The sequence below is a fragment of the Littorina saxatilis genome, linkage group LG6, assembly GCF_037325665.1.
Source record: "Littorina saxatilis isolate snail1 linkage group LG6, US_GU_Lsax_2.0, whole genome shotgun sequence".
NCBI classification, from domain to species: domain Eukaryota; kingdom Metazoa; phylum Mollusca; class Gastropoda; order Littorinimorpha; family Littorinidae; genus Littorina; species Littorina saxatilis.
The window spans coordinates 67,020-94,980 of NC_090250.1; the positions used below are offsets into that span (position 1 = coordinate 67,020).

Sequence of the window (27,961 nt, forward strand, 5' to 3'; positions counted from 1 at the left end):
TGTAATGTAAAAACAATATTTTATTAACCGTAAAATTTAACAAACAAATAAAAGATACACAAAAACAAGAAGTTGACTATAAGATGATTAGGTGAATTCCCAAAACAGAGTGTTTTTGCACGAAAAACAATATTTAAAGGAACATATTTCCCCAATAAATCCATTTCTTGATTTCAAAATTGTATGAACAATTTTAGGCAGTACATTTAAGTAGATGAAAACAAACACAATTTGTTACTTTACAAAACCAACCAAGAAATCAACCAGCCAACAACAGAAACGAACCTTGCTGTACACAGAAACAACAAGTACATCCTTGCATGGAATGTCTTCAATGTCAGTTCAGGGATAGCCAAATCTCACAATCTTAACTCGCCAACCGGGCGAGTAACCTCAAGAAAGTTACTAGCCCGCTGGCCTGGTACATTAACCTTCGCTCGTCCGGGTTATCGACTACACATGGAAGTCATCGTGTGGCCGTGTGGACCCATGCTTCTCATTTCCTTATTTGAGAAACACGGGTCCGCACGGCCCCACGATGTTTGTAGTCTAAATATGACTTTTATTTTTTAATTACTTCTCGCTGAAATGTTAGGACATAAGAGCTTTCTAGGTGCCTGAGGCATTCTTAAAAGCTCATTAAAAAAAATCCAACTAGTTTAAGAGATATTTGCAATTAAACACCCTTCTGGGTCCACACGGACCCACGACCACCGGCGAAGGTTAACACCACAGTTGCTGCATCTGCAGGGTTTATATGGCTTTCAAACTCGTTATTACAACCAAAAGTGTAGCCATGGACCAGAATTTTCGTTGGCTAGCCGGGCGAGTTGCCAGGCGGTTTTTACTAGCTGGCGATCGTGCGGACTGTCAGTTTTCAAAGAAGTTTCATTTCAATTCATAATTTGTTTCTCACAAGAAAGTATCCTGTCTATGGACCCCTACACCCTGAACGTTTCAAAATTAAAACTTAAAAAATGTTCAAGGAAATGATATTTTCTCGAACTTGACCTCGCTTTGACTTAAAAAGTTAAAGAACTATGTCATATTTTTGCCAACTGTGAATGATAAAGTATGAATGGACAATTCTATGTACTGAGGGATGCATGTTACTTGATTAAAAGCCCCAACATGATGTACATGCAAAACTTTAAAAAAAAATTAATAGTTATGTTGTTGATGATTTGTAAACCGGAACTTGACCCCTGCTGTGACATTGAAACTTGACAAGGGTCAGCTAGACTTTCATTGTGTCTCGAGATCACCGAATCCTACAGGTGCGGGAAGTTTTAAAGCACTATCTTACCAAACACTCGAGAAAATCGTATAGTAAATGTTAATTCGTCTACGGCCGACTGATGCAACACAGCTCATTACAAAGACTCTCCTGGCTAGGTGAGTCAACTATCTAATATATGAATATATATGGATGTAAGTGTGTGTGTCTGCTACAGATAAAGAGAGGAAATGACTCATTATAAGACTCTCCTGGCTGCTCGGGTAAGTCAAAAAAACATACACGGAGTCTGTATTAGCTACAACGAAATACGTATTATTTGTATTCATCTGGTTAATTTGTAATGGTGCTTATTGCATGTCTGCACGCAGACTAATACGTTGTATCTCTTCAACGCTCGAATGGTATAGAGATTGAAAAGAAATCCGTATGATTTTCATCTACCCCCCGCGGGTTAGGGGGAGTCCCATATTGGTTGGGACGAGAAAGAATTTACCCGATGCTCGTAAGAGGCGACTAACGGATTCTGTTTCTCCTTTTACCCTTGTTAAGTGTTTCTTGTATAGAATATAGTCAATTTTTGTAAAGATTTTAGTCAAGCAGTATGTAAAAAATGTTAAGTCCTTTGTACTGGAAACTTGCATTCTCCCAGTAAGGTAATATATTGTACTACGCTGCAAGCCCCTGGAGCAAATTTTTGATTAGTGCTTTTGTGAACAAGAAACAATTGACAAGTGGCTCTATCCCATCTCCCCCCTTCCCCCGTCGCGATATAAGCTTCGTGGTTGAAAACGACGTAAAACACCAAATAAAGAAAGAAACATTTTCATCTGGTTAATTCGTAATGGTGCTTATTGTATGTCCGCTAGCAGACAATACCGCTCGACAGGTACAGAGATTAAAAAGAAATCCGTATAATTATCATCTTGTTAATTCGTTATGGTGCTTATTGCATGTCCATACGTTGTAACTCTACACTGCTCGAATGGCATAGAGAGTGAAAGCATTGGGGCTCGCCTTGCCATTGGTCAGAAGTGACGTCACACCAGCGTCATACATGTTGCACGCGTCAGTGCCTGCGTCATAGGTGAGGTAGAGGCACGACCCAACAGAGGCGCACATCATAGCGCAGTCCGCCACGGAGGTAGCGGTCTTGGTCAGTTGAGGAGTGACTGTGTCCAGGTCAACGTTAGTGTTGGAGTGCTTGGTCATTCCCATGCTGTCGACTGAAAACAAACAGACATACATTAAGACATACATTAAGACAGACAAATGGACAGACTGACAGACAGACAGACAGACAGCCAGACAGACTGCCAGACAGACAGACGCACGTAAATAGACATACAGCATGACTTCCCTTCTTTGTCTCTGTTAATCTAGGGAGAAAATATCCAGCGATATTTCTCCGTAGGCCTAAAGTTCGGCCATGACCTAGGCAAAATAACTTGCGCAGCCGCAGAAACAAGAAAATGGAAATCTTTTATGAAATGATTGGGAGCCACGCAAATTTGACCTCTTGATTCCGACCATGAACCCGCTGTTGATAATCTGGAAGGTCGTACCAGAAATGCAGATCTATCTCTGGCCGATTCATAGATTCAACCTACAAACTGCGACCTCATCTGTGATCAGATGGCCAAGCAATGCGTGAAATCTTTTATTCTAAAGCCTTATGGCTCGTTTCGACAAGCATTAAACGGATGAAATTAACCACATGCAGTTTATTCTTCAGAAAAATGCACACAAAAAATGGGTTGGGTTCGGTGATTTGTACATACACGTCTTCCTCACGATAGATTCGCTGATTTGTCTTATGAAGCCGTCATCAACACGAACACAATGATTGCAGAAGCAAACTCTGTACCTACACGACCGAGACACAAGACTGATTATTTCACAGCTGCAATGTGAATAGAGAACAAAGACGTTTTGGGTAAGCTTACTCACGTCAGGTCTTCACTGACAAGCTAGGAACAGACGGAACATTCCGAACAAAAGTAAATGACGTCAAAGTCTCTTTCGCTTTGCGTGTAACTTTGTCATGACGTCTTTTTGTGACGACAGTATACGCGACAATTTGTTCGCTTCCGGTGTCATTTTAGACTGAAAAGCAACTCAAAAGAAGGAGCTAAGCCTGTGTCTTGAAACAGCTGAAACACTCTTTTGGATTGCCGTTTCAATGTTAACCAAAAAGTTAAAGAAAAAAGACAAGGTTCAGTTGCGAACTGACAGCGGATTGAGCATTTATTCCTGTTGATGAAGGTACGATTGAAGCTTTATTCTCTCCGTCAACCTACAAGACTAGATTTGTAGCAGACGAAAAACAAAGTGTGCGTTGTTCCTGTCTTGTGAAGGCGATTATGTCGTTATAAGTTATCTGTTCGTTGTGAAGACATTTTAAAACAAAATTTAGCTTTGATGCGTCACGGGATATAAGCTTATACGTTTTCATCCATGGAATTGTTTTTTTCGTCTCGGCAGGGTGAATGAATTCATGATGTCTTTTCCGGAACTGGACAAAACTGGCCTTGCCAAGACTGAAACAAAATATAGTTCTACAACGTCTAGGCTTGGGTTGATTGCCCATGGTGAATTTCCAATGATTTGTTTCCACATCCCATAACAAATTCTCTTTACTTTGGTCATTCCATATATACGTTACAGCTCCGTCCATCCATGGTATCGCGTGATTCATTGACCCAGTCTCGACAAAATATCAGGCGATACCATGGATGGACGGAGCTGTAACTTATACACAAAGGATGAACATCAACAACACAATGTCACATTTTGTGAACAAACCCATGCTTTTATAAACGTCTGAAAATCGAAGGGGATGGGGGGGGGGGGGGGGGGGCTTTCTGGGGAGTGGGGAATGCAGAGTACTTTTCTCTGAACCTCCGCATTGTAAATCACATTTATTGTCGACTAGATGATTACCCGCTTCGCCGAGTACCGGCTTCGCCGGGAAGAAGTAGAGCCGGCGCACGAAGGAAAGGAGATAAACGCGCAAAACACTGGAGACCTTCTAAAAATAGTAACGTGCAGTGACCTTCTAAAAATAGTAACGTAGTAACGGGAATATGGATTGACGCCACACGGAGGAAGGGAGATAATCGCGGCTGAAAACACTGGAGAAGATAAGGAAGAGTTACTGGTAGTGGATCCCGAAAAAAAAAAGAAAAAAAAAATCGGTTCAGCGCGCACAGCGCTGCGCGATGAGAGCACGTGTTGAAATATCTCATCGATGAGGTTGTGTCCGGGGTGTAGCTGAATACGGTGTCCAAATTTGAAAAAGATCCACCGAGAACTTTGGCCGTGCATCGCGAACAGACAGACAGACAGACAGACAGACAGACAGACAGACAGACAGACAGACAGACAGACAGACACTAGTCGTATATATATATAGATGACATCGCAAGTCAATACCATGGAACCCCCTTTTTAAGACCTCCAAAAGTCTGTGAAAATCCGGTCTTAAAAAGGAGGGAGTCTCTATGAGATAATAAAGTATTCTTATTTATTTATTAAACTTTGCAGGGGTTATGGAAAAAAAAAGTCTGGGAAAACAGGGTCTTAAAAAGGAGCAAGTCTTAAATTGGGGGGGGGGGGGGGGTGGGGTTAAAATGGGGGTTTAACTGTACTCACACTCAAAGTAGCACATGACTTGGTGCTGATAGTTGGTGCCCTGTGTCCTCCACACCCAGTTAGCGCCGTCATGCATGACGAGCACAGCCGTGTTGGCCCAGTTGGGTTCGTTGGCAGCCCAGGCTCCCCACGAGTAGACCTTGTCCCCGACCCACTTGGGCTCCCCGTCAATCGTGACGAACTCAAGCCCGATCCACGCACTGTTGCCTGTGCTGTTAAAGACATTCGACACCAACATATGGCTAAGTAAGCCCGGAATGTTCTACCCAACCCAACCCTACTTAACTTCCCTCCTCCACGAGTAGACCATGTCCCCGATACACTTGGGATCGCCTTCAACTGTGACGGACTCAAGCCCAATCCACGCACTGTTGCCTGTGCCGTTAAAGACATGCGACGCCAACATATGGCTAAATGAACCCTGACATTTCAACCCAACCCAACCCAACCCAACTCAACTTCCCTCATCCACGAGTAAAACTTGAGTCACAGCCACCTCGGCATCCTCTCTCTTGTAATGAACTCCAGCCAGAACCACGCTGTTGCCTGTGCTGTTAAAGACATACGACACCAACACATGGCTATATAAGCCCTGAATTTTCAGCCCAACCCAACCCAACTCAACTTCCCTCCTCCATGAGTAGAACTTGTCTCCTAGTTACTTCGGCATCTTATCTCTTGTAATGAACTCCAGGCAGAACCACGCTGTTGCCTGTGCTGTTAAAGACATACGACACCAACACATTAGCTAACTAAGCCTTGAGTCATCAACCCAACATCCCTCCCCCACGAGGAAAACGTGTCACCAATCTACCTGGGCACCCGTCGCAGATGATGAACTTTAGCCCAAATCTGTTTTTATTGTCTGTGCTGTTAAAAGTAAATCCAAAAACAAAGAGACTGCCAACGTTCCGAAATTCAGAATAAAACAAAACAAGAAAGGTAGGTTGTTGGAACGTTTGTTATTGACAAAACAATACATTCATAAAAAGTTTAAAAAAAAAAGTATACATAGTTAAAAGTTAACGACACCAACATATGGCTAACTAAGCCTTGCGTGGAGTAGAGTAGAACTTGCCACCAATGTACCTGTGCACTCTTCAAATGTGATGAACGCCATGCCAATCTTTCGTGTTTGTATTGTAAAAGAATACGACATCAACGATCTATTAAGCATTGACATAGCCTCCCATCCCAAACCAACAGTTTAAGTACCCAGGCACCCCGGAACCTATCATTATAGTGTTAATCACCTCGGCACCCATTCTCTTGCGATAAATTCAAGCCCGATCCAAGCTCTGTGGTTTATGCCGTAAAAGACGTACGACACCAGCAGGTGCAGGACCCCCTCTTCTGTGATGAACTCTAGCCCTATACTTACGCTCTGTGGTCTATGCTGTTTAATATATACAACATCAACACATGCACAAATAATTGGTGACATTGAAAATGACTTCCAAGCACCCATTCCCCACTCACCCTCCCCCCACCCACACACACCACTCACACACCCTACCCCCTTAAAAAAAACACCAGGCAATAAGCACCAGTGGCAGGTAGTGGCGGGTAGGGGGTGTGGAGCTGTCAAAAGGATAGCAAATATTGAGCTGCGTGGAGCGCATTTTGACACGTGAAGCTGAGCTCACTATTCTCTTTCTCGGCTGAAGTGTTGCCTCGACTGCTCAGCGGCGACTGTTCGACTCACTGTTTAGACGGTGTGCAACTCTTTCACAGTATATCGTCCGGTAGAGTTCTCTTTTTTCCACACTTATTTTAGCACAATCTTAAAATATCACAGCGAAAGTATTTGAAAAATATTAGCGATTTTTAGATTGTAGGTCAATCGGGGTCATATTTCTTTCAAACCCCAGACATAGACATATCAGAACAACGCCTATTGTACAGGCCCCGTTCACACAGCTCCAGGTCCTTAACCACGACCATGCCGATTACGCCGATCTGAAAAAGTTATCAAATCGGGGCATATCGCCGTCAAAATCCAGCACATGGCACGTGTGACCGGGATAATACTCACGGCAGGCTGGCGAGAGAGGTCTTGGCGAACTCCCACTTTTCCGGTGTATCAATGACTGCCAGGCCGTAATACCCTCTGGCTTTGCACAGATCGTTGGCTTGCCACTGCGGGTGTGTGTCATTCGACACCACGTAGCGGACGAAACCTGCATAAAGAATGACGTCAGAGTATAGGGATGACGTCACAGCGTGCAAATGGGTGGCAACTCTGTTGCCGACCCGTGGCTCGTTTTCTACACGAGCCAAAAGAAAAAAAGTCGGTTTGTTGCATTCAGATAATAAGGTGTTATTGAATTGATTTGTTATTGAATTGAATTGAATTGAACACCACATAGCGGACAAAACCTGCATAAAGTATGACGTATTGGGGATGACGTCACAGCATGCAAATGTCAGAATGTCGACTGCTGGACCTGTATGTCCTTCAACATCACGTAGAAGACTAAACCTGAATAAAGCATGACGTCACGCGTACCAGGAATGACGTCACAGCGTGCACATTTCAGGATGTCCACTGCTGGACCTGTGTCATTCAACACCGCGAATAGGACGAAACCTGAATAAAGAAGGACGTCAGCGTATAAGAAATGACAGAAAAAAGCTGGGGTTTTTTTTAACACTGAACGATTTTTGTTACCCTTGTTTGTGAAATGAATGTAGCGAATCGATTATTTTCTTCACTGAATTATTTACACGGTTTTTCAAAGAGCAGGGAAAAAAACCTGATTTATGCTGCTACATTTTCTTGTGGCTTTGACCTTCAGAAGTCAAAGATACATTGGCTATACTGTAATGAAGACGCATTTCTATAAAACAATTTAATTTAGATTGTGATTGTCATTGACATTGTTGGCCTTCCTTATAATAACTGATACATTTGTGTAGACAAATGGATAGAAAGCATCAGTATATCATAAACTGATCGGGTAGTACCTGTCTTCAAGTGCTTTTAAGGTCATACAGTATTTTGCATTTCGTACATTTTTCAATTCATGAACAAGCAAGGGAAGTAACCCATTTCCCCTTAAAGTTTGTTTTTGAGTTGTTTTTCGATAACTGTCTTTTATTCGTGGCTTTCTGATAATTATGTATGATTCAAATAACTCCTGTGGTGGTTCTTAGAACAATTAATACTAATGATAATAAAACATTCTTTTATAGCGCTGTTCACCGCCGAATGGCAGTCTCATGGCGCTTTACATTAGACATTAAAATTTAACAGTTTACATATAAAAAGTTTTCTCGTAAGAAATAACATACAAGCATTAAAAACAATTCATAGACAACGACCACTTATAGTTATGTAAGATAATCTAGAAAAATTGTTTTTAAAAAGATGAAAAAACCCACGTAAGATAAGTAATAGACACATAGTTACACATAAAAAGTCTGACAATAAAACAGAACTCACATAAAAGCAATTAAATACCAAAGGGTTCTTCTAATACCCCGGGCGAAGTCGGGTCCTGCCTGCTTAGTGATCAAATATTCATCAGTATATGCTTGACAAGATATTTTCTCATTACTAAGTATATGAACAATATTGTGTCGAAATAATCATCTGCTCCCGACACTTCAGGGCAAATTATCGAGTATATTTCTTGGCTTTACAAAAAGAAATTAAGGGACATTACTCCTTGTATAAATTCTCATTTTTATATTAACGATACAACGACAGCTAGAGTGATCCGCACAATATATAACTGAAACATTGAATATACAGGACATTTAAATAGGCTTTAGTACACTTAACTAGAGATGTACTCATTACTAAGTATATGATCTGTATTGTTTTGAAAAAAAATCCATTTATTCCCGACTCGCTACGGGGAAATAATTGAGTATTTTTTTTTTGCCTGTGTAGAAAAACAGATAGGCAAGTACCTTCTTGCATAAATAAAGCCAATGACGTCACAAAGCAGGGGAAGTAACCTGAATTCACTAGTATCGCCTTAAACGAATGTGATAAGGAGAACGAAAGAATAAAAATATAAAAAAAGAAGTGGAGGTTATTGGAACGTTTATTATTGACAAAACAAAACGTTACATTTACTTGTTCGTCGGCCCAAAGGTCTTTGCAGTAGACAGACAGACAGACAGACAGACAGACAGACAGACAGACAGACAGACAGACAGACAGACAGACAGACAGACAGACAGACAGACAGACACTTATGAAACAGATAATGAACTTTATCTCAAGATCGTGTGGCTACTCGCTTGCAAAATGCCGGCGATGTAAATCAAACTAGAAATTATCGAAGTAAATTACATAATGAGAACGACTAATGTAGGCAAACACACACCTTTGCGTCACAATCTCGATATTGTTAATTGTCGTATTTTGCTAATAGTCATATTTTGTTTGATTTGTCTCTATTTATGAAGCTCGCTCTGCACTCTTCAAAAAGTCAGTCAAAGTTTGTTCAGTAGTATACCACAAACAGAGGCGAAATTACACGAGTTTTTCCCTGTAAATTGTCTAAATAGAGTTCATTGTCTTTCAATGGAAAGTACTGTTGCACGCATGACATTTGGTCGATACCCGTTAAATGGACACAATAAATAAAAGAAACCGAGCAACATTCTCTGTAATGAATCAGTGTTTTCACCTTTGTATTCTGTGTATGTTCATTGAATGCCTTTAACTCTTACCAGTTCGCTCCCTTACCCCCTGTAGTTTTCCACTGAACAATTATCTAATTATCAAAACAAAAAAATGTTATTTTACATTGGATGGGTCGGACAGTGGATAAACTCATATGTTAGACACACTTTATGACAGAAACAAGCTGGGTTTTTGTTATAAGTTAGTTATAGGAATGCATTATTAGGCACAACAACAAAAAGTCTGTTAACGGTAACATAGGCCAATAAAATAGGGTCGGTAGGTCGGGACTTTTTTTCTTTTTTTTCTTTTCCCCCAAAAAACATATTTCTAAGTTATTTTGCCAAAAAACAGACTTTTTTTTTCTTTTTTTACTTTTTTTTTCTTTCAAAAAACCATATTTTAAAATTATTTTCCAAATTTTTCTTCTTTTTTTTTCCCAAATGCCAAAAAAAAGTCTAGGGTCGCGGGAAAAAATAGGGTCGGTCGGGATACCGTAAACAGACTATTTTTTTTGTGTGCCTTAGGCATGCGTATGTCATGAAACGTCCAACTTTGAAATTTGGATGGGGGTATTCAGGTGACAATAACTTTTTTGTTTATCAGCAAAACTCAATAAAACTTTGCTATGTTATGTAAAATGAATGCCCAAACAGACTAGTTAGCAGCATATCTAAAATAAACTGAACACAAAAAAATGTCTTCTTTGTGTTTGTCACGTGTTCCAAAAAATGGGCCTACAAATTTCAACAAAAATCATGTTGTCACCCCCATAAAAAATTTTACCTTTAAAGATAGCACAATTCTCTTTGCAAATATGAAAAGCTTATTCATTTTCCTTTCATTTGATATATAACTTTCTATATTTCATTTAGAATATGACCCCAGATAGCCACTCGGCAAGTAGGCACCAACAGCACTGTAAAATATGCCCTAAAACCCCCAAACCAGTAAGAGTTAATGTAATGCTTACTCGTAAAGCAAGGCAAAGACGAAAAGTTCTTTTTGTTACAATACTGATTTAAAAAGCTAACGACGGCCGGACGGCAAAATGAGTATATCAGTTGTCGCAGGATTTGCGTGAGAAAGGTAAAGGCTGCGCGCGTAGCTATGGACAGAAGGGGCGGAGGGGTGGGAATGGGGGTGGGGTGGTGGTGGTGGTGGTGTTGGTGGTGGGAGAGGGGGGGTGGTGTTTAAGTGCAGCCAATAAGATCTGCCTGTCACAGATTTTGCTGATGTTTGAAGGCAAACTCTAGAAATAAAGTTATTTATTTACGTGTTTTTTTTCCTCTCACTATCTCTGTAAATAAAAAGTAAATTATCGAACATTACTTGCTGATGTTAAAAAGGCAAACTCCCAGGATAACTTTTTGTAATTATGTGTGGTACTTTTCCCCCTAACCTCTAAAAATAAAGAGTGCAGCATTATTACTTGCTGATGCTTGAGTGCAAACTCCTGGGATATTTTGTATGTTCATTGTTGGTACTCTTTTTCTATCCTCTGTAAATGAAGAGTAAAGTATTCTTACTTAATCAAATGGCAATTAATAGTTAAAGAACTAAAAAAGGAGGAACAAAGAAACAGACCTGAAGAAAGGGACTGAAACAGTGTTTACAGCAACAGTGCCGTGGCAACATCAGAAGCAGCAGCAGAAACAACAAGAACGACAGCAACAACAACAAGTTGCGTAAAGCGAAATTACTACATTTAGTCAAGCTGTCGAACTCACAGAATGAAACTGAACGCACTGTAGTTTTTCACCAAGACAAGACAGGTTCGTCAATCCCCGCGAGAAGGAAATCGCTCACTCTTCACGTGCAAAACGAAGTAAAATTGTCAAGTCAGTATAGCGCGGTAGCGTTTTGTGCTAAGCGCGCTTTTCTGTATTCTTTTTAACTGTCTGAGCTTGTTTTAAATATAACATATCATATTATATATATATGTTTTTGGAATCAGGAAATGATAAAGGATAAGATACAATTATATTTTGATCGATTTCTTAAATTTTAATCGTAGTACTAATTAATCTATTTTTGTGCTCCCATGGGGTCGCCTTCACGCGGCGGGAGTGTTTCCACAGAGCTACCCCACCCCTTTACTTCTCTTCTTTTGTCTTATTTCTGCCTTACCAGTCCTTTCACCTATATTTCCTTCCAAGAAAACTCTTCCTACTATTCCCTGCAGTTTTCCAATTCTTTTCTTGTTGTCTTATTTCTACCTGACTGGATCCATCACCTTTATTTCACTTACCAAAAGTCTTCTTTTCCACATCCTTATTTCTCTGCCCCCCGCATGTCGTAAGAGGCGACTAACGGATTATGTTTCTCCTTTTACCCTTGTTGAGTGGTTCTTGTATAGAATATAGTCAATGTTTGTAAAGATTTTAGTCAAGCAGTATGTAAGAAATGTTTAGTCCTTTGTACTGGAAACTTGCATTCTCCCAGTAAGGTCATATATTGTACTACGTTGCAAGCCCCTGGAGCAATTTTTTTATTAGTGCTTTTGTAAACAAGAAACACTTAACAAGTGGCTCTATCCCATCTCCCCCCTTTCCCCTATCCCATCTCCCCCCTTTCCCCTATCCCATCTCCCCCCTTTCCCTCGTCGCGATATAACCTTCGTGGTTGAAAACGACGTTAAACACTAAATAAATAAATAAATAAATAAATATAGGTTACACACTCCGAGTTCTACAAGATACAAGATATTTATTCACCAATTTTGCAAAAGGATTTCATCTTGGCACGGCACGGTAAAAATAAAATAAAAACCAACCAGACACATATGCAGACACACATCACCATGCATGCATACATACGTACATTACACTGTCATGCACACACAGACACAACTCACACACACACACACACACACACACACACACACACACACACACACACACACACACACACACACACACACACAATTATTTACATTCTCACACATAACCAGCCACATATCTACATCACAAATTCACATCGTCGCCTTGTAAACGTAAAAACCATATCAGTTTAAAAGGGGTGCCAGTAATATCAATACAACATTAGTGAATACTAGAACAATACCTAAAATTTATAATCCATTTAAAAGTAAGTAGTACATGTAATTATTATCATTTAGTCAGATCATCACATAAAATTATATAATCATGATCTAGACAGTTTAAAACAACAGTATTAACAGACTATCACAGATCCACTCAAGCACCTGAACTTAGAGTCGCATTGCACAAAACTACTACCATCACAGAACTACTCCAGCACCTAAAAAATAAGGACCATTCCACATTGCACATATTTCCACTATCACAAGTTATGAGAACAGTAATGGAATGCAGTGAAAGGACTAAGTAACAAAAGAACCCCCCCCCCCCAATCCTATAACTACAGTATATTACAACGTCTTCACTACAGGAGTTGTCAGTACAGCATGGGGGATGAAGCTAGAGCGAAAGCGACTAGTTCTGGCTTTCAAAGCTCTGTAGCGCCTACCAGATGGAAGAGGCTCGAAGAAGTGGTTTGCCGGGTGGGAGGGGTCGCGAACAATCTTTCCTGCTTTTCGACCTGAGCGCAACTCAAAGATAGAGGCAACGGAAGGGAAGTCACAGCCCGCGATTTTGGAGGCTGTCCGCACAATGCTCTCCAGTAGCTGTTTCTCTTTCTCAGTGGTGCTGCCATACCAGACCGTGATAGAAAAACACAGGGTGCTCTCAACGACTGCGCGATAGAACTGCGCCATGATTTGCTGTGACATACGGAACTTGCGCAACTGTCTCAGGAAGTGCAGCCGCTGCTGGCACTTCTTAATGATGGACGTGGTGTTCCCGTCCCATTTCAGGTCTTCAGAGATCAGTGTGCCGAGAAATTTGAATGAAGAGACCTGTTCTACAGCTTCCCCATTTATTTCAAGGGGCAAGATGGGGTCTTTCTTTCGTCGAGGGTCGATAACGACTTCTTTTGTTTTAAGAACGTTTAGCTCGAGATCATTTTCAGAGCACCACTCAACCACTCTTTGAACCTCCCCCCGGTAAGCGTCCTCATTGGAGTCAGAAATCAGGCCTTCAATGGTGGTGTCGTCTGAGAATTTGATTATGTATGTGGATGGGTGAGCGGAGGTGCAGTCGTTGGTGAAAAGGGTGAAGAGTAGAGGGGACAGAACACAGCCCTGCGGGGCACCAGTGTTTAGAGTGAGTGAGGCAGAGAGTGAGTTGTTGAGTCGGACGACCTGAGGACGGTCAAGCAAGAAGTCTAGAAGCCAGTGGCAGAGAGAGAGAGGGACATCGAGACCAATCAGTTTGTGGAGGAGCTTGTGAGGGATGATCGTGTTGAATGCGGAGGAATAATCAATGAACAACATTCTAGCGTAGGTGCGAGGGTTCTCAAGGTGCTGCAAGACAAAATGAAGACCCATGGCGACGGCATCATCGACGGACCTGTTGGCTTGGTAAGCAAACTGGAGTGGGTCAGACAGGTGACCCGTGAAAGCCCGCAGGTGCCGCAGAATCAACCGCTCCAGGACCTTCATGATGACAGATGTCAGTGCCACAGGGCGGAAGTCATTCAGCTGAGTTACCTTGGGCTTTTTGGGGACTGGGACAATTACTGAAGACTTGAAGCACCGTGGCACAGACATCTGCTGCACAGAAGTGTTAAAAATGTCAGTAAAAACAGGCGCGAGCTGGTCAGCACAGGACCTCAAGGTCGATGTTGAGACAAGGTCAGGACCAGAAGCCTTTCTTGGATTCTGTTTACGGAAGAGACCCCTGACCTCACTCTCCTGGATGGTAAATGCCGGCGCCAAAAGAGACGCATCGTCAGGGAGAGGAGGGCGGTAACCGAGTGAGGGGTTCTTCTGGTCAAACCTACTATAAAACACATTCAGTTTGTCAGGTAAGTCAGGGTCAACATTGTCTGAAGGCGCAGCCTTGTGCTTATAGTTTGTGGCCTGCTGGAGGCCTCGCCAGACCTCACGGGTGTTGTTCGAGGAGAAGTGGTCTTCAATCTTCTGGCGATAGGTAGTCTTTGCATGGCGGATCTCACGTTTGACCTCTGCCTTGGCCTGAATATCGTGCATATTTTGCCAAGGGTCGATTTTGATGTATTACCGAGCCTCTGGCGAGGTAATACCTGTAAAACGACCCGAGGGAAAATATGCACGATATTCAGGACGAGGTGTGTAAGCTTTTTATCCCATTACTCCGACGTTTTCATTAAAAAAAACGAACTTTTTGACACAAACTCTGCGAGTGCCTGTTTACTGCTCATCATACCTTCTGCCACCAAAAATCGTGTCATGATATTCATGTGCGAAACGAGTCCCCTTTTGTCTTTTTGTTTCCAGGATTGTGCCGTTGAATGCAGTCGGTTACCCGAGCTGGCATTCGTCAAAACTGCGAAAGACCGCATTCTGATAATCTTCGCTTCACAGCTAGCGACGGGAGAGAATGATACCCGAAGGGAAGTAACTCATTTTAGACCTGAGTTCAGGATTCGAAAGACCGCGTGTGTGATTTTACAAGCGATGAAGATGATAGCTGAGTTTGTGCTTATTCGAGCCTTTGTGCTTCAGTGTTCAAATTTGTATGACCTACTTCTTCAATCGTCACTTACTGATTTAGGTGAGCCTAACTTTGATGTCTGTCGTTGTATAATTAGGCCATTAGGTATCTGTCTGGGGGAAAACGGCGCACCACTGTCGAGTTGTTTTTATGCGGCAACGCATGTAGCCTAGTGGTCTCTGTATGTCCAAGATCCGACCTTCTTCGCCACCTTTTATTCTAACAGTATCACCAACTTTGAAAATGGCAATTTCCATGCTGGTCAACTTGAGCCGAAGATACTACATGTATAGCAAACGACAGATCCTGCAGCAGACGACAGATCTGTAGCAGACGACTGATGAGACAGCCTTGTTCTATTGAACCATATTAATTTTAGCAATCAATGCTCTAAAAGCGATAACAAATGAACAAAACAATAAGCATACTGTTTTAGTGTAAGTTTTATTTTGTCGCTCAAGATTTTGAATCAGGATACTCTTGGGATTGATCTAAGCGGTTGCCCATGAAGCGTACCTCGTTACGACAACTTTACTAGAGTTGTGCGCCTTGAATCACTGTGTGTCTTTGTTACTCTCTCTTGTGCTCTCTGTCTCTCTCTCTCAGCCTCACCGCGTCGGACAACTCATAATCTTCACTCAGCTCTATTCACCCAAACAGATTATGTACATTCTTTGTTGTTTTCTTTATTTCTTCAATGATAATGTTAGTAGATCGTTAGCCAAACGTCAGTTTGACTTTTATACCGCAGAATATCTCAATCGTTTTGCTGAAAAAAAAGTAGTCCCGGAGTTAACGATAAATATGCAGATGACCTCTAAATTATTCAAATGTACTCTGAGATCAAAGACAATGACCAATGACAGGTGAGATCGAGACTCGGTTGTGATGGATAATCCATATGGTTGTGATGGATTATCCAGAATAATCCCCTCAACAGCTAACAGAGACAAAGAGGCAGGTCATAGGATAAATTAATCTATTTTTGTTAATTGTGATCACATTTTAAGAGTAAACATAACATATGTATATATTTTTAGATTCAGAATTTGATGAAGAATACGATGCAATCAATTTTAAATCTGTTTGCGAGAATTCGATCTTAATGACAACTTTAAAACTCGTTAATTCATTTTTAAGCCTTCAAGCTGAAATGCAATACCTAAGTTCGGGCTTCGTCGAAGATTACTTGACCAATTTGTTGAAAATTGATGGCGTGATGGCCTCAAGTTTCACTAATTGTCGGATATGACGTCATCAAAGACATTTATCGAAAAAACGAAAAAACACGTGCGGAGATATCATACACAGGAACTCATATGTGAAGTTTCATGAAGATCGATCCAGTAGTTTTCTCGGAACCGATCTATACACACATACACCACACCCTCATCTCGATTCCCAGTCAATGTTAATAACTTGACTAAATGTAACAAGTCGCGTGAAGCCATATAAAAACATTTAATCAAGATCAACACCACAAACCAATCATCGCCGAGACTACATTCAGATAGTCTCGACTAACCATACCGAAGACCGAGACGGGTCACGCTCGCCGCCGCGAAGCACGCGTCCGTTGTACTTACTAAACCTATTTCCTTTCATTCTGAGTACATTTTTATGGTAAACATGACATATCTATATATTTTTGAATTCAGGAGAAGATGAGGAATACAATGCAATCATTGTTTAATCTGTTTCTGAAAATTCGATTTTGATGACAACTTTAATGAGCAAATTAATTAACTAATTGTTAAGCTTCCAAGCTGAAATGTAATCCCATAGTCCGGACTTTGTCGAAGATTGCTTAATCAACATTTCAATCAATTCGGTTGAAAAATGAGGATGTGACAGTGCCGCCTCAACTTTCACAAAAAGCCGGATATGACGTCATTTAAGAAATCTATCAAAAATCTGAGAAAAAAAATCTGAGGATATCATACCCAGAAACTCTGATGTGAAGTTTTATGAAGATCGTTCCAGTAGTTTTCTCGGAATCGCTTTATACATACACACATACATACACACACACATACAGTACACACACCACGACCCTCGTCTCGATTCCCTGCCTGTGTTAAAACATTTAGTCAAAACTTGATTGTTTAAAGATACATTTATATTTGAAAATTATTTGAACATTTCACCCCATAACCTAGACCGGCACGGTTGGCCTAGTGGTAAGGCGTCAGCCCCGTGATCGGGAGGTCGTGGGTTCGAACCCCGGCCGGGTCATACCTAAGACTTTAAAATTGGCAATCTAGTGGCTGCTCCGCCTGGCGTCTGGCATTATGGGGTTAGTGCAAGGACTGGTTGGTCCGGTGTCAGAATAATGTGACTGGGTGAGACTTGAAGCCTGTGCTGCGACTTCTGTCTTGTGTGTGGCGCACGTTATATGTCAAAGCAGCACCGCCCTGAAATGGCCCTTCGTAGTCGGCTGGGCGTTAAACAAACAAATAAACAAACCCCATAACCTAGCACTCTCTTTTTTATGCTTTAGAACATTAAATCATAAATTGCCAATTCAGAAAGGCCGAATATTAAATATACCACATAACGAAAGAATATTGTCACGGTTTGGTGACATTGATTGGGGAAGAAACTCTCTGTAGGGTGCCTTTCCGAAATTGCGATGCAAAGTGCCTGTGCTTATCGCAACTGTCAACTGATTTTTGCTGACTTAGCTTAGCACGTGAAATTCGTTTATCTCCACGCCTGAGCTGGGTGCGAGGTGTGATATTGTGCACAGGGTTTCCACGTGCGGGATTTTGCTGGCTTAGCAAAATCAACTAAAACTGCGCTATACTTGTGACGATAGCGATTGGTCGCTGGAGTCATGTGATGTTGTTGACGAGTTAGGGGGAGAGACGTGATACTGCCCATTTCGGCATATACTTTGAGGCGCTAAGGTCGGGTGTTCTTGTCTAGGAGTTGATGGTCTTCAACACGTGGTGATATATTTTTTGACAACGTGCCTGCTCTGCACTGCACAGGAGGGCTCTTGGAACAACGGAGAAGTGACCGCCTTTTCGCTGCAAGATATTTTCTGACGACGAGGTCGTCAGGTGTTTACTTGACTGGGTGTTGGAGGATTTCAACGCAGAAGAGACTCAGTACAAGGGTTGTGGCTACAAATTCGCCGACAGGCGATAAGTCATATACGGAAGCGGATTCGCTTAAGGAGAGCTACACATTCATGGGCTGTTGAGGTAATAAATCGTTATTAAACGCTGTTTGACGAGTCAATGTTTGTGGAATGAAATACTCTCTGTTGTTCTTTCCAGGTTAGCGCATAATATGCTCTTTGTGACGCTAAAAGTATAATCTGTATATGTTTTTTGCAGATATGAGAAGGAGGGAAAATGGCTGATTTGTTGTTTTAAAAGTTCGTTGTGCAGGCCCACGTGCTCGATGAAATATGTAAAGGTGACATGTTTAAAGGTGGAGTGTAAAGGGTTGCGTGGCATGTTTAGTGCACCGATGCTTTTTGTTGCAGCTGCTGTATTATCTTTGCGGTGCTGCTGTATGCTGTAACCTGATGTTGCGGTGCTGCTGTATGCTGTAACCTGGTGTTGCGGTGCTGCTGTATGCTGTAACCTGATGTTGCGGTGCTGCTGTATGCTGTAACCTGGTGTTGCGGTGCTGCTGTATGCTGTAACCTGGTGTTGCGGTGCTGCTGTATGCTGTAACCTGGTGTTGCGGTGCTGCTGTATGCTGTAACCTGGTGTTCTACTGTTTTGCTGCTGCTGGGATAACCGGAGAGGCCGTCACCGTCTGCAGGGGTCTTCCGGCAGGCAGTGACGTCACCTACAGGACCACCCTTTATCTCCAGCAGCTGAGTGAGGCGCCTGATTTTCCCACGATTCACTGCTTCGCCCCACACCAACCGGCACTACAGTCAGCGGAGCAATAGTGCGAAAGAACTATTTACGGGTCGCCCACTCCGTAACTAAAAGCTAAGTGCACCATGTCATTGCGCCTTTAACCATCAAGTCACCTTGTGTATTTGTGATTTTATTCGAGTGGTGACAACGTGGGGTGTGTGACACCTGCATAACCAGCGCTTTTGGCAGAACAGTTATCTTTCCTGACTTTACACGAGATCAGCGTGTTATTATCATTTACTAAACTTTGACTGGCACTTTTGTCAGTTACCATCTTTTTACGTCTTGGACGTAAAACATCTTTTGAAGTGAAGTATTGAGGGAGGTGGCGAGTTCGTATATAAACAGGCGTCTGAAACTTATACTTTGTTGATTCTATCTTTTTTGTGTGACTGCGAGAGTGGATCGTGGTGTGGTTAGTCAGTTAGCAGTAATTGACCGTTCATAATCATCTTCGGTGATCTATGAAACGTGACAACTATGTGTTAAATGCCAGTATCGAGAACTCGGAGATGAATTTCATTATATATTTCAGTGTAATTTTTTTTAACACTTGTTACCATTGTATTTTCGTAGAAATTCAAATGCAGTCAAATTGAAACATTTATTTGAATGAACAAAAAAACGAGTTATTGAATTTGATATATTTTATTAAGAATAGTTTGAAAGAGTTCTGATTAGTTGTTCACGTTTTGTATTAAAACAAACAAGTCGCGTAAGGCGAAAATACAATATTTAGTCAAGTAGCTGTCGAACTCACAGAATGAAACTGAACGCAACGCAACGCAGCAAGACCGTATACTCGTAGCATCGTCACTCCACCGCCCGTGGCAAAGGCAGTGCCCGTGGAATTGACAAGAAAAGCGGGGTATTCGTTGCGCTGAGAAGGATAGCACGCTTTTCTGTACCTCTCTTCGTTTTAACTTTCTGAGCGTGTTTTTAATCCAAACATATCATATCTATATATTTTTGGAATCAGGAACCGACAAGGAATAAGATAAAAGTGTTTTTAAATTGATTTCGAAAAAAAAATTTGATAATAATTTTTATATATTTAATTTTCAGAGCTTGTTTTTAATCCGAATATAACATATTTATATGTTTTTGGAATCAGCAAATGATGGCGAATAAGATAAACGTAAATTTGGATCGTTTTATAAATTTTTATTTTTTTTTACAATTTTCAGATTTTTAATGACCAAAGTCATTAATTAATTTTTAAGCCACCAAGCTGAAATGCAATACCAAAGTCCGGGCTTCGTCGAAGATTACTTGACCAAAATTGCAACCAATTTGGTTGACAAATGAGGGCGTGACAGTGCCGCCTCAACTTTCACGAAAAGCCGGATATGACGTCATCAAAGACATTTATCAAAAAAATGAAAAAAAACGTTCGGGGATTTCATACCCAGGAACTCTCATGTCAAATTTCATAAAGATCGGTCCAGTAGTTTAGTCTGAATCGCTCTACACACACACACACGCGCACACACGCACGCACCCACGCACATACACCACGACCCTCGTTTCGATTCCCCCTCGATGTTAAAATATTTAGTCAAAACTTGACTAAATATAAAAACGAAAACATAAACAAATACAGTCCTGCTTAAGTGTGATTTATTTCTGGTTAATTTTAAAGTGTTGTGTCCCATTATTACATATCTTTTTTGTTGTGTTTATTGTAAACAAATTTCAATTTCATGTAACCCTAGGAGTTTTAAAAAATAAATATTGACTTGACTTGACTTGACTTGATAGCCGACAACGTGTTATGCCTGAGGTCACGTGAATTTCCTTAATGATTACATACATTCCATGGCTTTGTACTTATGTAACTGAATAAACACTGAGTGTCAAGTCAAGTCAATATTTTTTTTTAAACTTCAAAAAAGACGAATTTATCATTTTTGAATTAATGAGATGAGGATGATTATAATGATGATGCTTTGGATTTCCAATTTGGTTTGAGACTACGTGACAGGGCAGCACTCTACGCTTACTGTCATAATATATCCTGGCTTCAAACCCCTGAATTTAAAACAAGTCGCGTAAGGCGAAAATACAATATTTAGTCAAGTAGCTGTCGAACTCACAGAATGAAACTGAACGCAATGCCATTTTTCAGCAAGACCGTATACTCGTAGCATCGTCAGTCCACCGCTCATGGCAAAGGCAGTGAAATTGACAAGAAGAGCGGGGTAGTAGTTGCGCTAAGAAGGATAGCACGCTTTTCTGTACCTCTCTTTGTTTTAACTTTCTGAGCGTGTTTTTAATCCAAACATATCATATCTATATGTTTTTGGAATCAGGAACCGACAAGGAATAAGATGAAAGTGTTTTTAAATTGATTTGGACAATTTAATTTTGATAATAATTTTTATATATTTAATTTTCAGAGCTTGTTTTTAATCCGAATATAACATATTTATATGTTTTTGGAATCAGCAAATGATGGAGAATAAGATAAACGTAAATTTGGATCGTTTTATAAATTTTTATTTTTTTTTACAATTTTCAGATTTTTAATGACCAAAGTCATTAATTAATTTTTAAGCCACCAAGCTGAAATGCAATACCGAAGTCCGGGCTTCGTCGAAGATTACTTGACCAAAATTTCAACCAATTTGGTTGACAAATGAGGGCGTGACAGTGCCGCCTCAACTTTCACGAAAAGCCGGATATGACGTCATCAAAGACATTTATCAAAAAAATGAAAAAAAACGTTCGGGTATTTCATACCCAGGAACTCTCATGTCAAATTTCATAAAGATCGGTCCAGTAGTTTAGTCTGAATCGCTCTACACACACACACACGCACACACGCACACACGCACACACGCACATACACCACGACCCTCGTTTCGATTCCCCCTCGATGTTAAAATATTTAGTCAAAACTTGACTAAATATAAAAAGGACGAGTGTGCCTTTAAGACATGATCATTATTCTTTAGTTTTGGGAGGTCTTGTAAAGACGTTCGACTGTAAAGCACTGCGTACTTTCCAACCTCAAATCGCCATGATCAGATTGTGCCAGTAAACTCTCTGACACGTAGCGGTGGCCTCAAAACTAATTAATCATTTATGACAGGGAACGGGGCGCGACAAGTGCTGGTCAGAGCCAACAAAGAAGCGTGTCTGGTTGGGACTGCGCACTAATTGTGTTAGCATTGTTACGACCTCCGCGCCAAAGCATTGTACCGTTTACCGTATTGCAGCTTTCCATGACTGACTATTTTGGGGAGGGAACTAGTCACGCGTTTAGGTTAACTTAGGACGTGTCGTAAAGGTGTATGAATGTGTGAATGGAATAGAATAGAATAGAATAGAATAGAATAATTTTTATTGTCATGAAACGTAGTGTTTATAAGACAAGCGAATGTAAAAAAAAAAAAAAATGAATTCATTGGGGTTTTTTTTAAGATACAAATTCTCCCAATTTATTTGTACAGTGTCTACTGGCATTAGTTGACTTGGTACATCCTATATAAATATATAGGTTGATTAATCAATCAATCAATCAATATGAGGCTTATATCGCGCGAATTCCGTGGGTACAGTTCTAAGCGCAGGGATTTATTTTTATTTTTTTATTTGACTCATGAAAGCTTTTCGAAGTTGTTTGTTTTCTATGCAATTATCTAGAAAATTTATTTCATCTTCTATTGCTCAACATTTTTTTAAATAATCTGTTTTCCCTTGGTGTATTGCTGTATCTGTGTGTGTGTGTGTGTGTGTGTGTGTGTGTGTGTGTGTGTGTGTGTGTGTGTGTGTGTGTGTGTGTGTGTGTGTGTGTGTGTATGTGCGTAGTGTTTGTGTGTGTGTGTGTGTGTGTGTGAATAGAATAGAATAGAATAGAATAGAATAGAATTTATTGTCATCAACCCTTAAGGATATTGACACAAGTTGTACAATAAATGAATGGATAAATAATGTACAAATTATTTCATTCAATATTGAAACAATTAAAAACAAAGGCTCCAAGCAATTTTTGAATTTTTTCGTCTTTTTGTATTTAGTCAAGTTTTGACTAAATATTTTAACATCGAGGGGGAATCGAAACGAGGGTCGTGGTGTATGTGTGTCTGTGCGTGTGTGTGTGTGTGTGTGTAGAGCGATTCAGACTAAACTACTGGACCGATCTTTATGAAATTTGACATGAGAGTTCCTGGGTATGAAATCCCCGAACGTTTTTTTCATTTTTTTGATAAATGTCTTTGATGACGTCATATCCGGCTTTTCGTGAAAGTTGAGGCGGCACTGTCACGCCCTCATTTTTCAACCAAATTGGTTGAAATTTTGGTCAAGTAATCTTCGACGAAGCCCGGACTTCGGTATTGCATTTCAGCTTGGTGGCTTAAAAATTAATTGATGACTTTGGTCATTAAAAATCTGAAAATTGTAAAAAAAAATAAAAATTTATAAAACGATCCAAATTTACGTTCATCTTATTCTCCATCATTTGCTGATTCCAAAAACATATAAATATGTTATATTCGGATTAAAAACAAGCTCTGAAAATTAAATATATAAAAATTATTATCAAAATTAAATTGTCGAAATCAATTTAAAAACACTTTCATCTTATTCCTTGTCGGTTCCTGATTCCAAAAACATATAGATATGATATGTTTGGATTAAAAACACGCTCAGAAAGTTAAAACAAAGAGAGGTACAGAAAAGCGTGCTATCCTTCTTAGCGCAACTACTACCCCGCTCTTCTTGTCAATTTCACTGCCTTTGCCATGAGCGGTGGACTGACGATGCTACGAGTATACGGTCTTGCTGAAAAATGGCATTGCGTTCAGTTTCATTCTGTGAGTTCGACAGCTACTTGACTAAATATTGTATTTTCGCCTTACGCGACTTGTTAAATAACAGATCGCTTGGTTTCCTTAAGTCACAGTTTGATACTTCTTCTTCTACTAACTTTTTTCTAATATTGTTAAATTTCTTGCAATTGTGTGTGTGTGTGTTTATGTGTGTGTTTATGTGTGTGTTTATGTGTGTGTTTATGTGTCTGTTCAAATGGCCAAATTATAATAATGATAAAGCATAATATTTATAAAGCGCGTGTATCCAGGGTTTAAACCCTGCTCAATGCGCTGTACAATCATTGGGGGGAAAACAATAACACAACATTATTCTCAGTGCAATCACACACATAATTAATGAATAACACATTGCACTATCTAATACATTATCGTCACAAATACACGCGCACCCAAACGAATTATAATACACATTGCATTATAATACACTATCACCAACACATGCACGCGCGCGTGTGCGCGCGCTCGCAACACGCATACGTGAATAACTATGTACAGTACATGGGGCAAAAATGACCATCACGGACCAGACTTGAAAGTAAATTTACGGTAGATAATTGCGGAAAAGGTGTGCTTTTAATTTAGATTTGAACTGTGACAGGGAAGAGCAACTGCGGAAGTCAGCGGACAGAGAATTCCAAACAAAAGGGGTATGATACTTAAAGGATTTATCTACGTATATTTCCAGTTTAAATTTTCGTAGTTTGCAATTGAGGAGCTTTTCAGAGCTGGACCTGAGAGAGCGAGAGGGTTCGTAGATGTGCAAAACACGGAAGGTCCGGTAGGGTTCCCTAGTTAGAACTTACCCCCCCAAAAAAAAACCCATTAAAACCAACAACAGAAAAATAATGATCATTGTGTATAGTAAAGACCATTAGGTTCCTGTTTCTTTTTACATAGAGGGGGAATCGAGACGAGGGTCGTGGTGTATGTGTGTGTGTGTGTGTGTGTGTCTGTGTGTCTGTGCGTGTGTGTGTGTAGAGCGATTCAGACCAAACTACTGGACCGATCTTTATGAAATTTGACATGAGAGTTCCTGGGAATGATATCCCCGGAAGTTTTTTTTCTTTTTTTCTATAAATACTTTTGATGACGTCATATCCGGCTTTTTGTAAAAGTTGAGGCGGCACTGTCACACCCTCATTTTTCAATTAAATTGATTGACATTTTGGCCAAGCAATTTTTGACAAAGGCCGGGGTTTGGTTTTGCATTTCAGCTTGGTGGCTTAAAAACTAATGAGTGAGTTTGGTCATTAAAAATCGGAAACTTGTAATTAAAATTATTTTTTTATTAAACGATCCAAAAACAATTTCATCTTATTCTTCGTCATTTTCTGATTCCAAAAACATAATGCATATGTTATATTTGGATTAAAAACAAGCTCTGAAAATTAAAAAAATAAAAATTATGATCAAAATTAAATTTCCGAAATCGATTTAAAAACAATTTCATCTTATTCCTTGTTGGTTCTTGATTCCAAAAACATATAGATATGATATGTTTGGATTAAAAACACGTTCACAGAGTTAAAAAGAATAGAGATATAGAAAATCGTGCTATCCTCCTCAGCGCAACCGCTACCGCGCTTTTCTGGATTGTTAATTTCACTGCCTTTGCCACGAGCGGTGGACAGACGATGCTGCGAGTGTACGGTCTTGCGGAAAAAATGCAATTCGTTCATTTTAATTCTGTGAGTTCGACTGAGCTTGACTAAATGTTGTATTTTCGCCTTACGCGACTTGTTTTTTCTTCTTTTTGTTTTGAAGACGCTTTAGCGTACCCTTTTAATCAATAAAACACGAACATTACATAATGTACTTGGTATCTTTATGTTTGATTGTACATTCATCTGTGGCACAGACAATTAACGTTTACTTTTGGCGCGAAATCTTACATTACATAAATGGACAAGAATGTATTAAACTTTGCTGTTCCTGTTTCTGTTCTGGTGAGAAATTTGTTTTGCCACCGGTGGCTTTTTAAGAAACCAAATTCAGGAAAATAAATTCTGAACAAGGAATGAAACAACTGTGTCCCCAATTTAAGGAAGCCTGGGAAAAATACCAAACAAAGCATCTGGAGTTCACTGTGACCCTGAGACAAAATCGTAACGCAAAGCAATGATTTGACATTTATTTCGTTAATTTTATTTTTGTGTTCTAGAGGCATAACTACACGGCGCAACGTTGACCGAGAGACTTGGTGTCTAACAAAAAAAGTGCCAACAAAAATCATTGAAACATCAGTACCCAGAAATGGAAAAACTCATATGTAAGCTAATACGCTAATATGTACCCCAGACCAAGAAACCTACAACAACTGAAGGCAAACATTCTCAGAGAAATCCAGAACATCCCACAGAAAACATTCCCCAATGTAATGAACAATATGACAATGAGGATGCAGTCTGTCATTGGAAAACGGGGTGGCTACATTGATCACGTGGTGTGAAGAAACAGACGATCTCAACTAAAAGCTGTGAACTGGGGACAGAACTTCTATGAACTGACTACAATATCACGCAAACATGATTTCAATAAAGTTACTGACTTGTCTGAAGTATTGAAAGAAAATCGGGTACTTATTTTTTTTAGACACCCTGTATATGGACATTGTTCTTGAAGATTAGCGATGTGGTATGTGTCCATGTGGAGGATTAGATGGTCTTATCCAATGTGAAAGCCTGCTTGCGGAATTGTTTACATGACGAAGGACTGTGTTTTTTTTAAATGTTTTGTTGTTGTTGTTGTTTATACTCACAAAACAATATGTACAATCCTTTGACAATAGTGTCGGTAACAATAACAACTTTGAAGGACTGTGTGTTTAAAGTTATATAAATTAAGTAATAAATCATAGTTTTTTTTATGTTGAGATGAGTGCAAATCTGAAAGTCGTGCCTCAATCGCGAATTACACATACAGAACACAGCATAAACAATACAAAGGAACTTCAATCAAATGAATAATAATAGAATAATTTAAAATAGTTATAACATAAAATGAAACTAAATCAAATAAATTGAAATCAGGAATGAAACAGAATCAGTAAAAATAAAATCAAAATAAAGTAAGATTCTTTAACCAATTGCAGATGATTTTTGTTTAATCCAGCATTAGTTATGATAAAAGAAACTCGAGTGCTGATATTTTGCATTTTACAAAATTAATAGGGTTGAGAAATCCAGCGCCCGGCCGGTAGCTTAGTTGGTCAAGCACTGGACTTATTGTCATCCTTGGGTCACGGGTTCGAATCCGGGCCGGGACGGACACGGGTCAACTTTATGTGCAGACTCAGAAACGGTATCAATGTTCCACCCCCAAGTCGCCACTGTGGCACGTAAAAGACCTCGGTCATTCTGCCATAAGTGCAAGTGGCTGGTTACACCTAAACACGCACACACCTGGGTAGCGCGACTATGTTGCTGCTAGCTTTCCACTGGGAGGAAGCGACCCGAATTTCCCACCTATAGGACAATAAAGTTATGTATAAAAAAAAGGGGGGAAAAGAAAAATATATACATATATACAAATAGGCAAAGCTTATAGAACAGGATTATTTACCTTTTCGGTTTATTACTTAATACTGGAGAGAAAAAACCCTAAATATAAAAGCATAAGTACAGAATACAAAAAAGGACAATAAACATATATAGCAAAACACGCCATGATCGGATGTTACCTTCGCATCGTTCCGCAAAGATGAAAACTAAGACAGTCAGAAGGAAGTTTCGGCACATCATGATGAAGCTCGATATTTCTTTGACCAGTCACCCACACAAAATCTTGTGACTGTGCCTCAGACCAACTTGTGTAGTTTTGCTTCCAGGTTCTGCCACACAGGGCCAGGGCCAACAACCGTCAATCATCCATAGACCACACCCTGTGCGCACGTGCAAAATCAGCGGAACGAGACGAGCAGTAAGTCTGGCTAGCCAATACAATATTAATGATGCCGACATCTCTGCGCGACTCACCCGACCTCGTCATGTGCGCACGAGCGGCAAAAACAACGTAAGGGGCTCCGCTCACCTATGTAACTTCAGCAGGACCGACGACGCACTGCAGATTATACCAGCCCGCTACACGTTGCGTGAAAGGAAAACAGGCCAAGTTCTCGTCATAATCCCCAACGCAGCATAAATAATATG

The 27,961-nt window shown here is 40.2% G+C and overlaps 1 protein-coding gene across 1 annotated transcript; it reads right to left on the bottom strand.

Moving 5' to 3' along the window:
- Positions 1-27,961, bottom strand: LOC138968214 (uncharacterized). The gene is made up of 4 exons (XM_070340766.1): positions 27,493-27,961; positions 6,927-7,071; positions 4,892-5,103; positions 1-2,463 (listed from the first exon to the last, which is right to left on the bottom strand). Exons 1-4 carry the CDS (start codon positions 27,551-27,553, stop codon positions 2,210-2,212), a joined length of 672 nt encoding a protein of 223 aa, XP_070196867.1. The 5' UTR covers positions 27,554-27,961; the 3' UTR covers positions 1-2,209.

Bases quoted from the DNA above. Each gene is read 5' to 3' on its own strand.
- LOC138968214 (XM_070340766.1), bottom strand. From the start codon at position 27,553: ATGATGTGCCGAAACTTCCTTCTGACTGTCTTAGTTTTCATCTTTGCG. The intron at 5,104-6,926 runs GTGAGTATTATC...TGTCTTTAACAG, and splicing joins ACCTCTCTCGCCAGCCTGCC to CACAGGCAACAGTGCGTGGA. The intron at 2,464-4,891 runs GTGAGTACAGTT...GTTTGTTTTCAG, and splicing joins AGTCATGTGCTACTTTGAGT to TCGACAGCATGGGAATGACC.